This window comes from Dipodomys merriami, unplaced genomic scaffold (assembly GCF_024711535.1).
Source record: "Dipodomys merriami isolate MVZ:Mamm:240054 unplaced genomic scaffold, mDipMer1.0.p SCAF_15, whole genome shotgun sequence".
NCBI classification, from domain to species: domain Eukaryota; kingdom Metazoa; phylum Chordata; class Mammalia; order Rodentia; family Heteromyidae; genus Dipodomys; species Dipodomys merriami.
This window is the reverse complement of record NW_027202826.1, coordinates 13,948,901-13,973,853: the sequence shown is the minus strand read 5'-3', so window position 1 is coordinate 13,973,853 and position 24,953 is coordinate 13,948,901. Positions and strand designations below refer to the sequence as shown.

At 35.4% G+C, this 24,953-nt stretch overlaps 1 protein-coding gene across 1 annotated transcript; it reads right to left on the bottom strand.

The window, feature by feature from the left end:
* Positions 1-21,203: 21,203 nt before the first annotated feature.
* LOC138826731 (large ribosomal subunit protein uL24-like) lies at positions 21,204-21,602 on the bottom strand. Its single transcript, XM_070021973.1, has one exon. It carries the CDS (start codon positions 21,600-21,602, stop codon positions 21,204-21,206), a length of 399 nt encoding a protein of 132 aa, XP_069878074.1.
* Positions 21,603-24,953: the final 3,351 nt, after the last annotated feature.

Sequence of the window (24,953 nt, the reverse complement as noted above, 5' to 3'; positions counted from 1 at the left end):
AAACACACACACACACACACACACACACATACACACACACACACACATACACACATACACACACACAAATATACCATAATGAAACAAAGTAACTGTTGGAAAGTTAGGAATGTGACTATGGGATGATCAGGAAGGTAATGCATGGGTATATAATGGCTTGCATAAACTTGTAAAGTACACTGTACAAGTCTGTATTCAAACATTCTTTTTTTTTTTTTTTTTGGTCCGGTTGTGGGGCCTGAACTCTGGGCCTGGGTGCTACCCTCAGCTCTTCAGCTCAAGGCTAGCACACTACCACTTGAGCCACAGCACCACTTCCGGCTTTTTTCTTTTTGCTTATGTGGTGCTGAGGAATCGAACCCAGGGCCTCATGCATGCAAGGCAAGCACTCTACCACTGAGCCACCTTCCAAGCCCTGTATTCAAGCATTCTTATACTGTACGTGCATACTAATTCCAATTAAATTATATTTAAAAAGGCAAAAAAAAGTGCACTATATTATGATAAAATGGTCTATACAGGGGCTGGGAAAGTGGCTCAGTGGTAGAGTGCTTGCCTTGCGTGCATGAGGCCCTGTGTTTGATTCCCCAGTACCACATAAGCAAAAAGAAAAAAGCCGGAAGTGGCGCTGTGGCTCAAGTGGTAGAGCGTTAGCCTTGAGCTGAAGAGCTGAGGGACAGCACCCAGGCCCAGATTTTAGGCCCCATGACCGGACCCCCCCCCAAAAAAAAGAAAAAAATGGTCTATACAGGAAAAATACATTCACATATGCAGTATCAAGGGACAGAAATATAAAGCAATATTACTAATATTGATGAACAACAATACAATTATGCTAGGGGGTTTTAAGCTACAATCTCATATATAGTCATATCTCCAGAATAAATATCAGCAAAGAAATATCATCTCTAAGCTATACTCTAACTGAATAGGCCTCGGAGAAACAGCACAGGTACTGCATATTTCCCACAAAAATGTGCTTACTGTATGTTTTCTCAACTTTGCGAGGAAAGTTAGCCAGGATTAACAATTTGAATTACACTGATTTCACAAGTTAGCTTTTTTTTGCAAGGCTGATGTAATTCTGTACTTAATCAGTATTTAAAGAGCAAACTATGCAACCTCAAAGACAGATGACTTCCATGTAACAGCTTGAAATCTACATTGCTCATTTGCTGATAAGGTTCCATAAATGTCACAAGTATCAATGTAAACTGTATTAATTTTACCTTTTAGTCTTTCCTGGATATTATATAGTCCATGATTTACTAATGTGTTGTGCTCTGTGGGTGTGTGTGTATGTGTGGTGTGTGTGTGTGTGTGTGTGTGTGTGTCTGTATGTGTCTGTGTGTGTGTGAATGTGTAAGTTGGATTTAGCATTACATTTTTTTTTTTTTGGTCATGGGTCTTGAACATTGGGCTGGGCACTGTCCCTCAGCTCTTCATCTCAAGACTAGTGCTCTGCCATTTGAGCCACAGTGCTACTTCTGGTTTTCTGAGTGGTTTATTGGAGATAAGAGTCTCATGGCCTTTCCTGCCCAAGCTGGCTTTGAACATCGATCCTCAGATCTCAGCCTCCTGAGTAGCTAGGATTACAGGTGTGAGCCACCAAGCCTGGCTCAGCATTTGCTTTTTGTTAAAGGAACTTCTGTTTCTGAATGTGATTGAAGAAAATGTACGAGGCTAGCTTTCCTATTAATGACACACATCATTTACAAGGTAGATCTATTTTGAAAAATCTGTGCAATCAAGGCAGGCAGATATGAGCGGGCATAAAGTCAGCAGAGGAAAACAATGCATTGAAGTGAAATACATATATCTTTTCATCTTGAGCATGGGTTCATTTTTTTTATTCACAGCTTAACATCAACAACACATACATCACAATCTTAGGAGTTGAAATCTTAGAAAACTATTGTAAAATGAGACTGACATATGTCCTGCAATTCTAATTTTTTCCCCTTGTCTCTAAGAGTTGTGATGATGATGTAAACATCTCAATGCTTTCATGCTTTCTATTGCATGTATTCTGTATCTCACAGATGAAGGAATAACGTCAATTTCCAAATATGATTATTTAACAAATACATTTTTCAAATTGTAGCCACTGTAGATAGTACTTTCTTGGATGAAGTTAGGCAAAATCTAGATTGTTTTAGATGTCAATAAGAACATTCCTGCTGGGTGCCAGTGGCTCACGCCTGTAATCATAGCTACTCAGGAGGCTGAGATCTGAGGATCCCAATTTGAAGCTAGCCCAGACAGGCAAGTCCATGAGACTCTACTCTCCAATACACTACCAGAAAACTGGAAGTAGCCCTGTGGCTCAAGTGGTAGAGCGCTTGCCTTGAGCTGAAAAGCTGAGGGACAGTGCTCAGGCCCAGAGTTCAACCCCCATGGCTGACAAAAACAAAAACAAAAACAAATAAGATCATTCCTAATTCATTGTAGAAGCTGAAAATATTAACAACAGTGGGAGTTTGAAAGAAGGTTCTAGACTTCGAGGGTGATTTTTGAGGAGCCCAAGACTTCAGAGGTGTTAGTAGAGAAGTAAGTTCAGGGGAGGTAGAAATTGGTAGAAATAGCAAAAATCCCAGAACTGTTGCAAATTCATGGTAAAACTTTGATGGATGAGGAGTTTCTGACTGGTAAATCAAAGCAAGTGTAGTTTTTGAGATAGAATCTATTTTACATCAAAATGCTGAGTATTGTTGTGATTATAAGACTCGTAATGTTACATACCCTACTTAGTTGATTAAGCAGTGGCTAGATTTGAGATTGACTCCATTTGGAAGTCTACTATGGGTACAATGGAACCAATACAGCATGGTATAAAATAACGTATAGTTCATGAAGAGAATAATTAATTATATGGCCAATTTCATTGTCTTATTTTAAGAAATTGTTACAGCCTCCCTTAACCATCACCAAACACCTAGACTCTGACTATCCTCTAGAGTCAATATTGAGACAAGATAGTTGATCTGAAAAGTCATTATGACCTACTAAATGCTTAGAGTTGATTAAAAGCAATGACTTTTTTAAATTAATGGATATAATACCATTGTATACTTATGTAAACATATAAATATATATTACTTATTTTATTGTAATATATCTTGTGGTAGTATCAGACTGAATTCACAACTTTATCTGAGAAATGATGACATGTATATATGTGCATACAGGAATATATATTCACATGTAGTTTTTTCATCTATATATATCTTTCTTTTTTATATGTACAATATTTCTTAATAATATTTTTTATTGTGAAAACACTGTATAGAGGGGTTACAATTACATGGGCAAGATAATGAGTACATCTCTTATCAAGCATTGTAGCCTCCTCCTTTGTTTCCCCTTCCCATCCCTTCCCATCCTCCCTCTACCCACCCCCCCTCCGCCCCCGCACCAAAGTTGTAAAGTTCGTTTTTGACATAACAACTTGTACATCTCATTGTTGCAATGGGTCCACCTGTATCCTTATTTAAATGATTTGTTTTTCCCCTTCCCCGCCACAAATTATACCGACATCAAATACAGTGAAAACAGGGGTTATACTGTGGGGGAGGGACATACAAAGCAACAAAGAAATAATCTTATAAATGTGTTAGAAACAATCGCATGAAAGAAAAAAAACATTTGAATACATATCTTAAGGTTAATTTCTCTAACATCACCTTATCTGACCTTTTCTGGTTGACTCAGACATACTAGTTATTGCAAATAAGGGAAACCATGGGACCTATGTTTCTTTGGGCCTGGATTACTTCACTTAATATAATTTTTTCCAAGTTTTTCCATTTCCTAACAAATGGGGCAATGCCATTCTTTCTGATGGAGGCATAGAATTCCATTGTGTATATATACCACATTTTCTTGATCCATTCATCTACGGAGGGGCATCTGGGTTGGTTCCAGATCTTAGCTATAGTAAATAGTGCTGCAATAAACATAGTCGTGCTGGTAGCTTTAGTGTGGTCTTGTTTGTAAACATTTGGGTAAATGCCCAAAAGTGGGATTGCTGGGTCATAGAGGACCTCTATGTGGAGTCTTTTGAGGAACCTCCATACTGCTTTCCAAAGTGGTTGAACAAGTTTACACTCCCACCAACAATGCAGTAAGGTTCCCTTCTGTCCATATTCCCTCTAGCATCTGTTGTTTTAAGAGTTCTTGATTATAGCCATTCTAACTGGGGTGAGGTGGTATCTCAATGTTGTTTTGATTTGCATTTCTTTTATGGCTAGGGAGGTTGAGCATTTCTTTATGTGTCTATTGGCCATCTTTCTTTCCTCTTCAGAGAAGTTTCTCTTTAAGCCTTTTTTTTTGGGGGGGGGGGTCCGGTCGAGGGGCCTGAACTCTGGGCCTGGGTGCTGTCCCTAAGCTCTTCAGGTCAAGACTTAGCCCTCTACCACTTGAGCCACAGCGCCACTTCCAGTTTTTTTCTTTTTGCTTATGTGGTGCTGAGGAATCAAACCCAGGGCCTCATGCATGCAAGGCAAGCGCTCTACCACTGAGCCACCTTCCCCACCCTCTCTATAATTCTTTAGCCCACTTACTTATTGGGCAGTTGTTTCTTTGAGGATTTGATGTTGAGGGATTTAATTTTTTGAGTTCTAAGTATATTTTAGATATGAGACCCTTGTCCATTGTATGGCTAGTGAAGATCTTCTCCCAATCCATGGGCTTTCTGTTGAACTTGCTAGGTATGTCCTTTGCCATGCAGAAGCTCTGTAACTTCATGTAATCCCATTTGTCCAACCTTTCTTTGATTTGTTGTGTTTTTGGGTCTCTATTAAGAAAATTTCAGCCTGCGCCAAGAAGACCTAGGGTTTCTCCTATTCCACCCTGTAATGTTTTCAGAGTGTCTACTTATATCTTTCTTTAAACTGTTTATTTTATAAATATATACAATCATTTCACATATCTACTTTTTCATTTAAAAATTCAAGCTCTTTTTTCAATTGTGTATATTATTTTGGGGGTTATCGTAGGGTCCTGGTATGCAGTGGTTAAAAAAGTAATTTAACCAAATATCTTAGTGTCTTTTAAAATACCCTTCTTTGTTAATGGACTTATAATGTCCCTTCTCCTATCTAAATTTTACATGTAAGGATGATATCATTTAAACTGATTTCATTTCTTTTCACATAGTAAGTCATTATGCCCTGTTAGTAATACTGAATATTTCCATTGAAATGCTGAAAATTCAATTTTCATTGAATTTCTCCATGAACTTTAATTCTCACTGACATCATCTAAAGGCCTTCAGTATTTTTATATTCTATATTTTATAACTGATTACTATAATGGTAAAATAAAACATTCCTCCCTTTTTGATGCCAATTCACAGCTAAGAAAATTTAACTTTTTTTCTAGATCATTAATTAGCCTGGCCTTTCAAAATCCTTGAAGGGCTTTCATGAAATTTTTTTAGCAATCCTCTTGGAGAAATGTTCTTGTGTCATTTGGGATTCTGTGAATCTTTTGAAGCAGTAGCATTTACAACTTTCTTCCAGACAAAAACTGGTTACTGTGTCATAGACAATCCGATGATGATCATTAAAATACCAAGTTCAATAATAAACTGCAAAAATATGCACAGATAGAAGTTGCTGTTCTGTATGGATGAGTAATGTCAAAAAATGAGAAAGATAATTTATAGTAAAAAATTTTGAAAGAGGAATATTGCTTGCTTTTCTCTAGCAGAGACAGAATTTTTGGTTTCCTAGGATGATAATGATAATTTCTCTCTCTTGGAAAAGTTTAGCATGGGAATTTTCATTAGTTTGGACTTTCTTGGTTTAAAGTCCTACTATGATACAAACACCCTGCTATACACAAACCTGAACCATCTTACACCAATTCACTGGCATCTGAACTCAAACAGGAAGCAAGGATATACAAAAGTATACTACATGCAGTGTCCTGAGTAAGAAATTTCCTTGTCTCTGACCCTGTGAATTTCTATCTTTTTCTAGTATCCAAAGGACACTGGCCAGTTAACTTGTTAGTATGAAAACAAGGAACATTTCTGTTATCTTCACTTTGCTGTGACTTATCCAATTATAGATTCTCACTGCAGACACTCAGCCAGGCTGATTTTCTTGAGATACTATTCATCTAAAACCACTTTTAACTGTGGAATTGGATTTTTGTAGTTTACAATTGAACTTCTAAAATAGTCTTTTAGCAGTCATCAAACAATGGTTAACATCTTCTGGTTCATTGTTGTGTTTTCTAGGATGATTTATTTATTTTATTTTATTTTATTTTATTTTATTTTATTTGAGAACATACTGTACAGAGGGGTTACAATTACATGGGCAGGATAATGCATACATTTCTTACCAAGCATTGCAGCCTCCTCCTTTGTTTACCCTTCACCTCCCTTCCCAGCCTCCCCCCTCCCCCCCACCCAATCATACCCCCCTCCCCCCCCACACCGACATTGTAAAGCTGGTTTTGACATGACATTTTGTACTTCTCATTGTTGCAACAGGTCCACCTGAATCCTTAAACGACTTGTTTGTCCCCATCTCTTCCACATGTTATACTGACATCAAATATAGTGAAAGCGGGGGTTACATTGTAAGGGAGGGACATACACAGCAACAAAGAAATAATCTTATAAATGCGTTAGAAACACATGCATGAAAGAAACGAAAACATTAAAATACATATATTCTTAGTAGTCTGTCCTTAGAATAGGTAATTACATATATTTTGACCACTTTCATTCACCTTGTTTCATAATCACACCTCACCAGTTACCAGTTTACCCAGTGCTCATGGATCCCGTGAGCTGAAGCTGGGAAACTTTTATCATCAGAAAACTATAGATTATCAAAAGAAAGTTAAGAAAATAAGAAGGCTAGGCAAAATTATGTACATATGGCTCAATTACTGTCTGTGTGACTTTGGGCAAGTTGGTTAAATGTGTATCATTTTAAAACTACAAAACAGGAATAAAATATGAATCCTTCGGAATTTTATGACTATTAAATGAGACAAACAATCTATGTAATTTAGCATTATTACTGTGCTGTATATTTTCAACACATAATAGCCTTCTCTCCAGACTGCTTGTGCTCTTATTCAATACAAAAAGTTCAGAATGGCTATATTTTAGATGAAAAATAAGAATATTTATAAGATATGGAATCTGTTAGAATCTCTCCCTTTTATTTCCTTTTCTCTATACTCCTCAGAAATATTAGCAAGCAGGATAAAGTGCTGACCTCAAAGATATTTTACTTTAAGCAAGTTGAATATAAAGTTAGTGGCCATAATTCAGAAAAAGCACATTTAGCATCTCCCTATAATCTGAACAACTGTATTATAAATGTTTTCCAAATGAGTGATTTCCTATTTTAATACATCATTTGTACTTATCCCGGGTCAGTTCAGGAGAGTTTACATTATAGTTAGCTTAAAATGTTCCCTGAGAAATAGGTTGTATTATATCAGTAATTCTTTCTGTGCCAATGCTATTAGGTTCAATTACTTAAGGACAAGAGAATTAATATTAGAGCCAACAATAGTTACTTATATAACATTCTATCTTAATGAGGTTGAAGTGTTAACATTGGCTAGAGAAAGTTATGCTATGAAACCAGTATACATTAATTGAAAAACTACATTATTATCACATCCCAAATCAAATAGTCAAGGGCATATTTCAAAATCAATGTCCTGTGGAATCAACTAAAGGCTCTACAATGAAATTTAAAAGTTATCTAAGTTTTACTGGGCAGAGTAGCCCACAGTTGTATCCCTGGGCACTCAGGAAGCTGACATGTGAAGATCACTATTTGAATCCAGTCAAGAGAGAAAAGTCTGTGAGACTCTTATCTCCAATTAATCACCAAAAATCAGAGATGTTCTTGACTTGAGCTTATAAAGCTCAGGAACAGCACCCAAGACTGCATGTGTGCACTCACGCATACACACACACACACACACACACACACACACACACACACACACACGCACACACACACACACACACACACACACACACACACACACACACACACTGACTTTTTAAAAGAGCAACTTAATCCACTACAGAAATACACCATTAAAGAAGGGAAAACTTAATTGTTAACTTATAAATTTTCTAAACAACTCTGACTTACTGATGAAAATCTTGATCTTTATAAATAAATATGTTTTTATCTCAAATCAAAGGTTTCTCATTTAATTTTTTTTGCAATATATCACTTGGCTTCAACCCTTCAGGAATGAACTATCACTTTTGCTACAATATACCTTCAAGCTTGTCTATTTAGAACAGCGTTAGAAAGGTAGTTTTCCTGGTTTGTGTAATCACACTAATGGTATGGGTAGACATTGACTTTGAGATGATGTTTCTTTAAATGTTATTGAATGTTCAAATTTCTTTATCTATGATTACCATATACTTTATTTTCTTTTTTCCTAGGTTTTCCAGGAATGTTAGTAACTGAAAAATTGGAACATCGGATTTGACAGTGCAAATCTCTTTCTGTTTAAAGATGCAATTTCAAGTCTTTCATCTTAAAGGTCTTCTACCAAATTTAAAAATTATTTAATATATCTTATTTAAAATACCTGAATCTAACTAATTATGTCAATCACAAATATACTCATCAAACCTGCTGTATTTGTAGCATTAGATATTACTAACTTGTATAAAGTTATAGGAATGTGTGTGTGACTCTACCACTAAATCAGACCTTTGAGTTTAAAGCAAACAACCTAACTCATGTGTTTTCTGTCTGGAATAACTATGCTGAAAATACTAACAATAATATATGAAAAAGGCTTGATGATACTTTGTAAGATATGCAAAAAGATTTAAAGATATGTTTTACCTCAGAATGTGACACATAATTTGAGATGTTACTACAAGACAGCTGAGGGAAAAATAATGACATTGGAATACATTTTTAATGACATTGGGATACTTTATTAACATCACACATCAAGTGCTTTTATAAAAAGCAAAATCCAAGCTATAAATTTGGAAGAGATATCTGCAATTCTTATATCTGACAACACATTGTTATTCTTGCTATTAACTGATCAATTTCCAGTGCATTGCCAAGAAAAAGCATGCTTAAAAGAAAAATGGGAAAGAAATCTTGATATTGTATAAGAACAGTTGAATGACCAATAAACATATCAGCTGCTAAAGTCAGTCACTAGGAAACTACCAGTCAAGGGCTAGGAAAGTAGCTCAGTGGTAGAGTGCTTGCCTTGCATGTGTAAGGCCCTGCGTTCTATTCCTCAGCACCACATAAGCAGAAAAGGCTGGAAGTGGCACTGTGGCTCAAGTGGTAGAGTGCTAGCCTTGAGATTAATTGCTCAGGGACAGCACCCATGACTGACCAAATAAAAAGAAGCTACAAATCAATATCTCTATGTTAGGATGGGTTAGATGGGTTGGGTAGGATGGGTAAGAATGTTGAAAGGGGTGACATTGATCAAGTGACATTGTCTTCATACACTGTTACATGAAAGCTCATTTGTACAACTACCAAAAGATTAAAAAGCTCAGTATAATATTATTCCATATTCATTACAATTGCAAAAATGACAAAAACTGACAATAAGTATTGTCAAGGATTTGAAACAAGTATTAATAAAATATAAATTATAAGATTAGAAACATTATATGAAACAATTTGTCAATAATCTTTAGTTTTTGTCTTTATTCTTCATCATTTTACATCATATCATTTTTGAAACTGCAAATTCCCCATGTATAAATGCAGTAGGAATGTATTTTAATTCACACTAAAACACAAATAGAAATCTACCAACGACTCAAGTTAAGCATGTGTATGATCAATACAATTGTGGTATATGATGTATTATTATTCAGCAGTGAAAGTGGGTAACTTTCAATGAGTACCACAGCATAGAATGATCACACAAAATGCTCAGACAAGAAGCTAATCACAAAAAGAATCCATACTGCATAAAAGTATGCAAAATTTAAACATAAGTAAACACAACTGATTTACTGTAGTAATTATATTGGCCAGCAAGGGTAAAGAGATTGAAGACAATGAAGCTATGGACTTGTGCGGTGCTGGTGTTAATTTTTTTCTTTACAAGAATTTATTGAAACTACTGAGCTATGTGATTTTTTATTTGAATGTCATTTTGTATGCATATTTATTTAAATATTAGAATAAGCAACTCTTTTAAAATCCTTTGTGATCTTTAACTAGTTATACAAGGGAGTTACCAATCAACAGAGCGGATGATAGGTATAATGTGTCTCAAACATCAAAACTGATATTTTTTTTTCAAGTGAAGGTGTCTTCTAAATACACTTCTATCTTCATACTTATTTTCTGAGTGACAATTTAAGATATGTTAAATCTAGTATTTTCCTTGGACTGTAGTTTTTTGGCTATTTGTTTACAAGCAGGCTTTTGTGTTTTCTAAATACAAATCAGTTAAAGGTTAATGTGTGGTTTCTGTTCCAATTTAAAATAAATCAGTAGAGAGAACACTGGTTTGGGCAAGTGGAGGCAAAAAAGCGCTTGTGCTTGTTTTTCCCTAAGAATACCTTTGGGGAAGCTTTTGTTTTTGTGAAACACAATAACATATCTTGCTCTGTTTTTTTTTCTTGAAATAATTAATTTATTTTGAAAATCATTCCTTTTTTCATTTCTTTGCTGAAAATTAATATTTAAACACTTGCTGTGTTCTCTTACGGTAGATCATGAGCCCCTGTTTTACATCTCAGAATAGAACCTAGGGCCAGAGATCCTCAAATACTGTTGCAATTTTGATTCACCAATTGCTAGCCAACATCTCTGCTTGCCTCCTTTCTGTTGTATATGTTTGAATCTATCCAGAACTCTTTTTTTTCCAGAATTCTTCAAAGGAGTTTGGCAAACACTCACTGTACTCATTCTCACAGCTAAAAACTTCATTTTGCTTCTTTATTCACTGGTTCCCATTCATATTCATTGTCAGGAAAACAATCAAAACCATTGATATTTTGTTGTATCTGCCAGTATCTTCACTATAATGAGTTTGGTGCTCATTTTTATTATCATCTTCATAATATCTTTCAGAGACAGTAGATGTATGTATGTATGTATGTATGTGTGTATATGTATGTAATTTTTGTTGACTTGATTTGTGTGTGTTTTGTGTGTGCGTGTATGAATGTGCATGCATTGTAGCTGAAAGAGAATTGTGCTTAGAATCAAAAGACAGAAAGACTTAAATTTAAAGTTTATTTGAGTCAAATATCAATTACGTGACTTTGACAAGTACCTAATAGCTTGAAATTCAATCTAAGGCATGTAGACATAATATATGTTAATATCACATATGAACTGCCTTGAATAAACTTTGAAATACCACTTTGTTGAGTTTAATTTATTATATTTCTCTTTACCAAATACAATGGCTCTCATAATCTCATTTCATGGAAAACATTACATGGTATAAATTTTAATCAGTTTTCGTTCACATTAATGAAGTGGTCATTGATAAGTCTTGTAGATTCATCTTGATAATTTGTACAACATGTTATAAAATATTCTCCCTCTTTTCATTAATCTCCTTCACTTATTTGTTGTATTATCACAACCTTAAGTAGAAAAATTATTGTAGGAAGTGGCGCTGTAGCTCAAGTGGTAGAGCACTCGCCTTGAGCTGAAGAGCTGAGGGACAGCGCCCAGGCCCAGAGTTCAAGCCCCACGGCCGACCAAAAAAAAAAAAAATGATTGCATTATTTTAACTTGAATGCTTTCAATTTGAGAGTCAAGAAAAAATGTGTACTTGTTCATTTATTATGAGAATGATCTGAACCAGTTGCTAAGAACTCATCATGACTTTATTTCTCAGGAGGCTGACATTGGGGGATCATGTTTCAAAGCAAGCCTTGGTGGGGGTGGGAGAATTAGCGCATTTGACTCTGTGTCCAAAATAGGCAGCAAAAAAGCTATAGTGAAGGTATGACTCAAATGGTAGAGTCTCAGTAGAGTAATAAAAACAACGCAAGCATGAGACCCTGAGTTCAAGTCCAATACTATCTTCTCAATTAAGGAAGAAAATCAAGAAAAAGAATAATTTGATGACTTTGAATGATATGCATGCAGCTAAACTAGGACTATGTCTCCTCAAATTTGTTTTCTATATGATTTCCAGTTGGCATTACCCACAGGAGAATTCTCTAGACACTCAGGAGATACAAGTAGAGTATCAGATACCCAGACTTGGGAAGTTAATGAACAAAGTCTCTGGTCTGCTGGGTTGTGTTAGCTGGGCCAGTCTGGGGAGTGTGCCTGGAGTTGTCAACCATTAACGTTTAGTTTCTCTATTTACTAGACCTATTGGCATAGCCGTTTCATAGGTAGGTTTGGTAACGTCTTTCCCTGGGAAGTTGATTGCTGAGGAGATGAAGAGGTAGATTTTAATTTGTTCTTAGGAGGTCCCAGGACATTTCTAGCATCTCCCGTTTGTCATGTCTTCCCCTGCTTCACATTGGTCTCTTTCTTCTTGGCTCTCTGCATGGGACATTTCAAAACCAGAATCAACAACTGACATTAGACTATGCAACTTGCTCTTCTCATTGAGTAAGTTCAAAACCCTGTAAATCCACTCTGCAACTACATCACTCACAATTAACTCTACTTATTTGATTCAAACAAAACTGATAAGTAGATAAGATAAAGGGCATTGCACATCTTAGGAACTGAAAGTTGAACATGACCTAGATATTGAACATGGAAATTAAAATGCAAGTGAGAAGAGGTAAAGGTTGTAAAGGAAGTGGCATATTTTCTCAGGGGTAGCTGAAAAATAGGGAAGGAGACTGGAGTTGTTATTTGACTAAGCAGGAAAAGAATGAACGTTGTAAGTGCTAAATGATTAAATAAATCCATAGATGGATTCCTGTCTTACAATGAAAGAGACCACAGCTCCGTGTACTTGTATAAAATCAATGTGTTATGTGAGGAATTTAAAGTTATTATGGTTAATTCCTGAATATCCCCATTGTTTGAAATATCACAAATTTAAACCCCAGAGAATTTTTTTAAGTTAGGAAGGTTGGGCTTTTTCAAATAGTGAACAGAGATGAAACACTGAAACAGTTCTAGAAATGGAATAAAGTGTGTAGTGAATATTGCCTTTGAAGATCATAAAGGTCAAGGGTGATTGTGTTGAACACCCCATAGCAGCTCTTCAATATTTCTTGAATCCTCTCATTTCTGCTCTCTCCATCAGAATTCAGTCTATTTACCCTCACTTCTCAGGAAGACTACTCTCATGGCTCTCTTGATTTTTCTATTGTTCTCATTTTTAACCTATGCTTTACATGGCATCTATAGACAGCTTCAGAGAACATGAACCTGGCCACGTGCCATTGGCTCATGCCTATGATCCTGCACCCTGGGGGAATGAGGCTCCAAGCTAATCTGGGCATAAAAGCTGCATGAATCTATCTCCAATTGAGTAGCAGGTATTCCCAGTCTCACTCCCACTCATTCACTCTCACGAGTGAGCTCAGGGCATATTGTCCTGAATCCACCGTCTTCTAAATGATCCTAAGAAATAGATTGTTTTTTCTTTATGACACATCACATTGCAATGAGACAAAGTGTCTTATTTTCAGTTCTCTTTCTTATCCAAAACAGTAATTGAATTGGAAATGTGATCCATAACACAGATCTCTCTATCATAATATTTTTAAAATAAACAAGTAAAGTTTTTGTTGTTGTTGGTGGTGGTGCTGGTCGTCATCATGGGGCTTGAACTCTGGTCCTGGGCGCTGTCCCTCAGCTCTTCAGCCCCAGGCTAGTGCTCTACCACTTGAGCCACAGTGCCACTCCCGGTTTTCTGGTGGTTTATTGGAGATAAGAGTCTCACAGACTTTTCTGCCTGCACTGGCTTTGAACTGTGATCCTCAGATCTCAGTTCAATGCCCACCAATGCCCAGCACAAGTGAAGTTTTAAAGTAAGTAAAAGCATCCTCTTTTCTTTTTAAGCATAAATATATACATGTGTGTATATGTGTGTTAATAATTCATATCTAGATATATATACACATATATATACAGATATATGAATATATAAATGTATATATAGACGCACATATATATATATATATATGTATAAAACCCAGAACTCCAATTAAATAAAAACATAAGACATACTCTATATTTTGCCAATACAGGTAGCAAAAACCAAAAATATCAAAATGAGCAAAGTATTTTTGGAATGAAGTTTTCAACATATCCAATGAGAATGAGCAGTATTACTGCCCAAAGTTACTTTAAAATACATTTTCTAGGTTCTCCTTTATACTGCTTTTATAGAAACTTGCTTGAATCCTATAAGATTGATATGATAGTTTACTATAGTCTATGTCGCTGTGATATTTAATTATTTAAATCAGTGTAGCTCATTAATGAAATTAAATGAATATGAAACACACTGTTACCATTGTCCTTAGGTTAAAGTATGAAAAATACATTCTTAAACATAGCAGCTTTATTTTGATGTTCTATGTTTTCCTGAGGATATTTATTACCATTTCTGTGTTCCATAATCCAATGCTTTTCAATAAAGATCACAAATCAATTTCTTATAGAAAATATATATATATAGCAACTTCCATTATAGTTGTTTCTACTATATCACCCCAATTCAGAGATGATGTGAATTTTGAAGGATGGTAATACACTTTCTGAATAAAGACACTTCACATTTCAATTAAAATTTCCATGACTGCCACATTAGGGAAACCAACACACATTAGGGAAACTGACAGTGGTGTGAGTTTTTTTTTACACTCCTCTTGATAAGATAACAGTGGATAAGCCAAGCAAATGGGACTGCTTATAAAAGTTCTACATTATCACAGTGACAAAATTATCTTTTCCAATGAAAATGTACTTAAAATTCAATGATAGAATTTTTTAAATAAATTGCTACTGTGTTTCTTATATTCTCAATGGATAGTTGATAAAAACTTCATAGAGTGCAATCCTTTTGATTCTCCTTTCTAAAGAATCATCACCTCATTAATTAGTATTTTTGTTTAGGTTGTGACTCAATGTAGTGAATTTCCATGACTGAACAATAGATAGGGTTGTGCAACCTTTAATTATGACCCACTCACAGGAAATAGTAAAAGAAGATCTTTAATTTGTCTGCCAGTGTAGACAATGTGAGAGACCTAATTGATGGGTATGTACACTCATTAGATGGATCTGATAAGTATTTTTATTGATCAAGAAGGTTGTGATTTAGGAAATGTGTTAATAACAGTGATTCCCCTGTAAATTGTAATTAACTGTGGTTATTCCGTAAGGGCCATAACACAGTTGTTGCATCCTATCTGCCTTTCAGTCCAATTGTTTATCTAAGTTACGTTTTGTAAGCAACTATCCCTTAGAAGGCATTATTTTAAACTCTGGAAACAGTGTTGAGCAAATCTTAGAAAGTATGTTTTATAGGATGCTTCTAATCTAACAATGTGAGAACTGAAAGGCTAAAGAAAATTATAGAAAAAGTTAAAGAATTAAATATAGAAATAAGGAAATATATTTTTTCCATGATTTGGTCTGATGTATAAAGAACATCATTTGGTCATTTTACATATATTAAACTTACACTCTATTAACCCTTCAAATATTTGTAGTAAATAATGTGAAGTTCACAAGTTCATTTTTACATACTTTTAATTCAGACATATAGGATACTAGGTGTATTAAGATAACATAATAGTGGCTTGCATCATCAGAGTTAAAAAGTAGTCTTTAATAGGTTTCTATATAAGCCAAAATTGAAATGAGATCTGATTTAGTTAAGTTTGGGTTTCAAAATAGCCATAATCAGAACACTTAAGTAATTGTCTTGCTATAAAATCTATGTCCTTCAGGCCAGTGTCTTATAAATGGCACTGAGGGTTTTATATTTTAATAAATATCTAGAATGAAAAAAATCTTATTTTGCTCTAAAATAATAACCGACAAAAATCTATTCATTGATAGTGGTGTATTCAAAGCAATGAAGAGAAGTAAGTCTACTGCAATGCTGTTAGGTAAGAAAAATATTATACAAGCAATACAAGGCAGATATGCAAGAATAGATTTCTACTTATGTGAAATTCTAGAAAATATATGTTAAATCTCTGTTGATAGACCAGATCATTGCTTTCATAGTGTTTGGTTTGTGAAGGAGATTGACTAGAGTAATCATGAACTAAGTTATTCCTTAAATATATATGCATTAGAAACCATAATGACATAATATTTAAGGTTCGTATAATAACATAATATTTAAGGTTTGTTTTATATATATATATATATAAGCTTTTAACATAAAGGTGAAAAATGTTCTTCAAACAAATATGAAGTATAATTAATCATATTCATGGTGGAATATTTAGGAGAGTATATCAATCTACTGTATATCTCATTAAGCATAAATATTAACAGAGATTAGTAAATGGTATTTTATGCAATAAAACATGGCATTTAAAAGAAGTGCAGAATGTTGCTTATTTTTATATTTGCATTGTAAATGGCTTCTAATGTAAATGTTTCCTGCTTTGAAATAAATGAGAGGCATTGAAAAAGCTTTGTCTGAATGTTTGTCATATAAAAAGAAAAATGGACACATAATGACTCTCATCTAAATTAATTTTTGAAAAGTAATAGGGAGAGCCACAGTATTTGAAATATTCCACAAGAAATTTGATCTTAGTTTTCTATCCCTGCATTTCTGTGTTCCAAGTGTAGCTTCATTTTTGAATTCTAACTCCAGAGAGTATGATTGCTTCTGTTTCAATTCTTTGAATGGCCTACATCACATGTTCACAGTGATGGTGAATATTAATCATCAAATTGACTGAATTAAGAAATACCAAGAAATTAATTACTAAAGCACATTTGTGGGTGTGTCTGTAAGACCCTTTCCAGAGACAATTATAGCAAGAGGGCATTAACCTAATCCATGGATTCACTCCCTTAAGGATTCATAATAGCACGACATTATTGAGAGGTGGTAAAAGTTAGGAGATAGGACCTAGTTGGAAGAAGCCAAAACTGTATGCAGGCTCTTACGGTTTCTTCCTGTTAATCTCTGTTATTTTCCTTCATGAGGCAGCTCCCTGCTCTTTCTCCTTTTTTATTTCCACGGATATTAATACTAATTTAGATTATTTTGACTATTTATTGTAATTTTTCCACTATATATTTTTGGGGGAACAGAAATATTAGGGTTTGAATCTAATATATATTAGTTTTTAATCACTGGAATCATGACCTTAGAAAAATTTTGAGTGAGTGATTGATTGCTTGTTTGATGGATTTTATACAGATTCTCAACTTTTGCCAGGAGCTAGCCTCAGACTATGGCTTTTCTACACATGTCTCACCAGAGCTGGAAAACACAGGCACATGTCACTACCCCTGGCTTGTTGATAAATATTGTATCCTTTTAACTTTTTTTTTTGGCCGTGCCTTGTCTCAAACTTCAGCCCTCTCAATTTCGACTACTAAGTAGCTGGGATTACAGGTACATACCATCACATCTGGTTGGAACTTTTTTTCTTAATTTTGATTGAAAGAATGTCATTGCATATATTGAAATTATTAAGACAGCATGAGAACACGCTTAGTGCTCTGGTTTTATCTAATGAGGATTTTATTACCCTTAGGAAAAATAGTCAAAGCTAATATTGAACTGACTAGAAGGATCTTTTCATGCTGGTTTTGTCTATTTTTTCTTTTCTCTTATTGCTATATCATTTATTGAGCATCATGAATGAAAATCTGAGATGATTAATATGAGACAACATGTCAGTCAGATTTCAACTTTGAGAAACTGCAGTGAGCTTTCTATGTGCCATCATATTGAGCCTGGTACTTGAAAATGACAAATATCTCAAGGGAAAAAAATGATACTGTTTCTTGGACTTAAATCTTGTCATTTACTTCTTTTCTCTGGGCTCTTATTTCCTGGGAGAACATGGTGCTTTTATCAGTCTGCAGCAACCTAAAATTGATTTTAAAAACATTGTATTCACTGGTTTGATGCTTGTGACATTAGCTCAGGATCTTCAGAAAATAAACTGATCAATTTTGATGTGTTTGCTGCAATCCTTATAAATGTAAGCCCTCTTAGAAAGCTTTATTCACTGACTCCAGAACATAGTAAATCATTTTCAAATATATTCTTACTTTTTACTGTAAATATATTGTATCATGCACATCTATTAACTCAGGAAAATATTTTCTCTTGTTATAATTATTCTTGCTGAATTGAAATAAGAAAGTACATGTAAAGTTGACATGTTAATGTTCTTCCTTTTAATTTATCGTAAAATCAAATTACATCAAATTTATGAAATTTAATAAATTTGATCTTTGAATTTAAGCAGCATTCCCTAATAGGTTTCTGTTGTATTTCTCGAATTTGAATCTGAAAGGAAAAAAAAATCCACCTCTGAAATGCTTATTTTTTACCTAGAATAAGAATATTGGAAAGGAAGCTTCTTTACAGTTTGATATAGAAAAAAACAAAATAAAATAAAGGCTGAATTGCCACGGTCTGTTTGGGAAGCATTTTTAGATGTTAATTACAACAATGAGATTGCCAGTCATATAAATACAGAAATATCTCAGTTGATCAAGAATGAGAGTGAGCATATTCTTACATACTTGAATTCTGAGTGCACTGAATTTATAATTTAGTTCACTAAACTGGTGAGTTATGATCTATTGTCATTGTACTCATGAACAAAACAACAGGTGCATTTTTTAGTTAGTATACTGAAACACATAAACCCCTACATGAAGACTAAGTACTGAATACGAAAACAGGACCTACATTTTCTAAAACCACACAGTCTGTACCAAACATGTGTTCCCAAGCAAGAATATGTTAAACAGAGGCAGAATTTCTCTATGCATTAGTATATGTCATTTCTTATTTTCAAATAGCTGTATAAGGGCTTTACAATTTAACATTAACCATTTATATCTACAATGAATATTATGAGCCTCTTCCATCATTTGCCATTCTACCTATCACTACCTCTAGTGGTGTCACAGTTTTCTAGTCACATTTTTATTTATGTACATTGTGTCTTATCACTGTATTTCTCTATCATTCCTCTATCAATTCATCCACTCCCCCCATGATCAGAGGCCACTTTAACACCATGCAGAGTTTTAAATGGAAAAAATAGACCATTTGTTTTCCCCTTCAGTCTTACTCTGCACTTATACTTCAGTTTTTGTTTATCAGGAAAAATCCAATCAGGGATTTTAGAGTTTATAGGTATTTATACGATTCTTTCATTTTATAAGACATTTCAAGTGGTTTTCTTGTAAGCTTATCATCTCAAGTTTATGTTCCAATTCAAGCAGCAAAGTTCTTCAATAAAAAACAAAAGATCAAAAGAAGATTGTCCAGGCTGCAGTTTCAACTGAAAACTAGAATTCAAAATATCCTTCAAAACAATCATAAATATCTCAAAAAAATTATTAGGATGGTGTCAGAACAGTACATTATCTAAGGACTAACTTGAGATATATTATTTTAATGGACAATAATGAATGTATATTCTAAGAAATATACTGTTTTGTTGTATTCTATATAATCTGTATATAACTGCATAAACTTGTGAATATTTTATGTTGTGTTGTTTCTATTTCTGTATATATAGGTAATGGTTAAGTGTGTACATATGTGCATATATATACTCAAGCATCGTTCTTTTATTGTGTAAACATTAAAATTCCTTTATTTTATCTTTATTGAAATATACAGTACATTCTCTTTATAATTACTATATTGTAAAATCACATACTGGAATTTTTTACTTCTATCTCATTGTAACTTAGTACCCTTTAAATAAACTTTCTCAATCTTTCCTTCTAAGCTCTTCAATCACTAATAACCCTTATTTATTCCACTTTCAACTACTATTTCAACTTCCCTCTCTCTCTCTTTCTGTGTGTGTGTGTGTGTGTGTCTGTGCCAATCCTGAGGCTTCAACCTAGGGTCTGGATCCTGTCCCTGAGTTTATTTTTGCCCAAGGCTGGCTCTTTGCCACTTTTACTACAGCTTAACTTCTGACATCATTTGGTTTATTGGAGAGAACAGTCTCAAAGACTTTCCAGCCTGCACTGGCTTCAAATTGTGATTCCCAGATCTCAGATTACATGCATGAGCCACTGGCCCAGCTCATTTCAAATTTTTGCACTCCACATCTTAGAATGATCATAGATTACTTGTTCTCTGTGGCTGGCTTATTTCTTTTTACATAGTCCTGTAAGCATCGGAGATGTCTTTGAACAGATTGTATAGTCTCTGAGTAGTTTAGGAACAAAGATAAAGAACCAACAAATGGATTCCAACAAATTGTAAAGTTTCTGCTTCGAGGTATTAGTGGCTCACACTTGTGATCCTAGCTATTCAGGATGCCTAGATCGGAGGAGTGAGATTTGAAGTCAGCCAGGCAGAAAAGTGGATGAAATTCTTATTCCCCCTCCTCTTCCCCCCGCCCCTCCCTTCTCCCGGCCACAAAAACGGAAGTAAAATTGTGGTTCAAGTGATAGAGTGTTAGCTTGAGCAACAAAGCTCAGCACCAGCTCCCAGGTCCTGAGTTCAAGCTCCAAAACCAGTACCAAAGACAGAGAGAAAGAGAGAGAGAGAGAGAGAGAGAGAGAGAGAGAGAGAGAGAGACAGAGACAGAGACAGAGACAGAGACAGAGACAGAGACAGAGACAGAGACAGAGAGACAGAGACAGAGAGAGACAGAGACAGAGAGACAGAGACAGAGAGACAGAGAGACAGAGAGACAGAGACAGAGACAGAGACAGAGAGACAGAGACAGAGAGAGACAGAGAGAGAGAGACAGAGACAGAGACAGAAAGAGAGACAGAGAGAGAGGTGGATATTATGAGATATTCATTAGACATGGAATTAATTAATATGCAGAACTCAAGAATTAAACATCAAGAGGAAACATAATCCATTTAACAAATGGGCAAATGGACAGATCTCTAAAGGAGAATTATGAATGGCTTTGAGCACCATATTGCCGAGGATGACATACAGAAATGTTTGGCTTCTTTAACCATAATAGAAAATATTTTTTCATTTAAGAAGTTTTTTTTTTTAATCAAAAGTTGTATATAAGATTATTTCACTCCTGCATTTTCTCAATTGTTTCTTCCTACTTGGCGGGATTTGGCTTTCCGTTCCAGGATCTTTTTGTGGTCTTTGTCCAGTTTCAGCCTGGTGATTACCACCTTGCTGGGGTGAATGCCGACCTGGACAGTGGTGCCATCGGCCTTTTCCCGCTGTACCCGTTCAATGTAGATGACATACTTCTTTCTGTAAACCTGGACCACTTTGCCAATCTGCTGACCTTTATAGTATCCTCGTACAACCTGTCCCTCATCATCCCTCCCAATGGGCATAGACCACACATTGTACTTTCGTCTCACCTCTTTGGAAAGAGGGGAAGACAGATTCTTCCTGCGAATGTGGGAAGGTGCATTGAAATGCCTTTTCTGGTTCTTGCTTGGGTCAGAAGTGACAAAGGGAATGAACTTCATTGTGGCCGCTCCTGCTTCAACGATGGCCAAAAAGAGGAAGAGAAGATTTTTTTTTTAAACTAGGATGTTTCCTCTCACCTCAGCCTGAATGGTTACGATCAAGAAAATGTACAACATTGTCAGTGAAGCTACTGGGGGTAAAATCTTTGGTATAGAAGTATATTAGTGCAGCCACTATAGAAATCAACTTGAAATTTTCTCAAAATAAAAGGATTATTGTATGGTTATTCTTTATGAGAACTGGGCATAGATCTGAAGGAATGCAAGTAATTACACAGCACCCATGCCTGCTTCATGCTTAGTGTAGCATGTTAAGCAGTGGAATCCATCAACCTTGGTGTGGTGTCCGGACCCGCAGGACTTCAACGAGGGCGGTGAACCTAAGCGAGAAGGAATGAAGGGACAAGAGACAAGAAGAAGGACAGCAAGACAAGGATTCTGATCAAGCTGCCAATTTTTATTTTTCACACAAGGGTATTTATATGCTTGGACTTAGGGCGTGGTGCAAAGGTGGTCATTAGTAGATTTAGGGCGGGTGAAAAGGTGGGATTCTGTAAACTCAGCCTTAGGTTGTTCCAGTGAGATAGTTAAGCCTATCAAGTTTGAGAGACTTAACTTTTGGCTCCCAACAGTGTGGGGCAGGGGGAAGCCATCAACCAAGGGATGAATACTGAAATGATCACTTATATATACACAATGGAGTATTGTTATGCCAGTTGCAGGAAATAGAAGAAACTGAAAATCACTGTATCAAGAGATCTACTAAGCCAGACTTCTCTCACACGTGTTGAAACCGGAACCACGAAACGGAGACTTGGAGGATTATTGCTTGAAACAAACCTGAGCGGAAAGTACATGAGACTTCATTTCCAATCGACATGAAAAATAGCGGGGCTGTAGGCATAGCTCCAGTGGTAGAGGGTCAGCTGTGAGCAAAAAGAGCTGAACAATCTTGAGGACTCAATATGGAAAGGGAGAAAAGAAGAACAAAAAGAAAAATGTATAGAAGTGAATTTATTTATATTTATATTATATACAAATATGGAAATACCATAATGATATTCCTTTGTACATTTAATAGATGCTACTTAATTGGAACTTTTTTAATTTTAAAAATTGCATCACTCTATATTGAGTACAGATCTTTTTTTTTTGAGGCTTGTTGAGTTTCCCTGGTGTTCTTTGAGCAGGCCTTAGAGGATATCTGTAGACCATGGGTCATGACAGACTTTCCAAGTAGTATCTGTGGTACTGCAGTCATCAGTTGTCTTTGCAGTACTACTTGAGGGTGTTCGGGAGATGGTAACTCAGCCATCCAGAGATAGTCACCCAAACATTCTTGCGGTTTCACACTCTGCTTCGATTGCCTGCGGGACCTGAATTGCATGGAGTGTGACAACAAAGGCATAGTTGCCTGGCTGCCCATCTGATTACAATGAGGAGCTTCAGCAGGAATGCCCTGACAGAAGGTCGCTGTACGTCATCTCCACAAATTCAAACACAGAGAGTCTGTTGGGAAGGAAACTTGAAGGAAAAGAAGAGAAGAGACCATTTTCTTTCTCAAAAAAAAAAAAAAAAAAAAAAAACAACACTTTTACAAAAATTGTAGGCCTAAAATCGAACCATAATGTAACATATATTTATTCGTAAGGGAAAGCTGTTTTCTGAACCATTGATAACCAGTTGCCTCTCCTCTCTTCCTGACATCTTTTTCTTCTTCATTCACTTTAATTTTTATTAGCATATTTGTCCAAGGGAGTTCTTTTGTGATTTTTTTTAACATTCATGCAATCACCTGAACAAATCCCCTCCCTCTGTTTCTTTCCCTTATCTTTTCTCACTGCTTCCTAAAACAATTTTTAACAAAATTCCTTTTTCTACTTTCGAATCGGTTATTCGGGTATAAAAATGACTTGGACAATACTCACCTTCCTTTACCACCTCCATTTATTCTCACATTCTACAGTTACCAACCTTCCATCAGAGCCTGTTACAAATTCTTGTCATTCACTTTTCTTAGCACTCATTAATTGCAGAAAGGGTTTTAGTATGACATTTCACAGCTACATATATTATATTTTATTTAGAATTGACTGCCCGTTCTTTCTCTTTTTCTCCCTTTATAAGGGCAAGAACATGTTATAAAAGAATCTTATTTCTATCTTTCAAGACTTTGATGCATTCATAAAGTAAGCATTGCATCCCATTGCTGGTGTTAGACATACTCAAGAGCGTACATAGCACGTTCCTTGTCAAGAAAACTCTAGTAACCATAACAGTTAGTAGAGTCAGATCTGCTCTGACTAGACGTGCAAGAGTCACTTCAATGCAAGATTTCCTGGCCTGCATTTCTGTGACAGTCTACTGTTTGTTCTGAAGAAAACTCCCTATCTGATGCATTATCAACGGAGCTATTTTATTCTTCTTCTTAAAATCACATATAGCATTAGACTAGAATGATGGCTGGCTTAAGAGCTTTATAAAACAATCTCTAGGGTAACTGTTCCTGGGGAAAAAAGAAAAGATGTCATTGACATTTTCATAAATCTGTTTTTTCACTCTGCAGACTCCTGTAAATAAAGGGACTCTGTGGAGACAAAACATCACAAGAACTGACAGGGCAAACACTTTAATATGCTTGTGGGAAGGCATGATGGTTTGGCATGATAGGCTAGTATGGTGCTCCCACATTGATGGAGCTAAAACTGCACCATGCTTCTGTATGCATTAAGGACTCACAGGCTCAGTAGGTATTGTCCACTTCCTTATGGGAGTCCCATCATGTGGCATGTGTGTTTGTGAGTCACTGTTCCTTGCATGGTGGTGATATCTGTTGCAAACTTTAAGTTCCATTCATTTACTATTCATATAAGCCAAGTTTCAAATCCATATTACAAAACAGGAAGCCAGTTCCTAAGAGAGTGTTTAGTTAGTGGTGCAACTAATGGTTATTTTAGATATATAGAAATGTGTGTGATTAAGATAAAGAAAGATAAAGAGAGGCATTAACAGTGTCACATTTTAGGCTGGGTCTAGCAAAAAGTGAGACATTATCTTAAAAGTAGCAGAGCAAAATAAAAGGGGGTGGGGTTAGGGACATAGATCAAGCAATACAGTGCCTGTTTAGCATGTATTAATTATATGGACAATGATGATGGCTTAATTCTACACTACCAAACTTCTTGGAAGTTAGGATGTGTTACTAACATTGCAAGTTGTTAACTTTGATCTGGAAAGACTAGGTCCTTGCTATCTTATCAAGCCTATCAAGCTGTCTGTATTGATTTGGCTTCTTAATTCAACATAGTGTCTAGTGAGTATCCCTGCTACATTAGTTAACTAAGGGGGCAG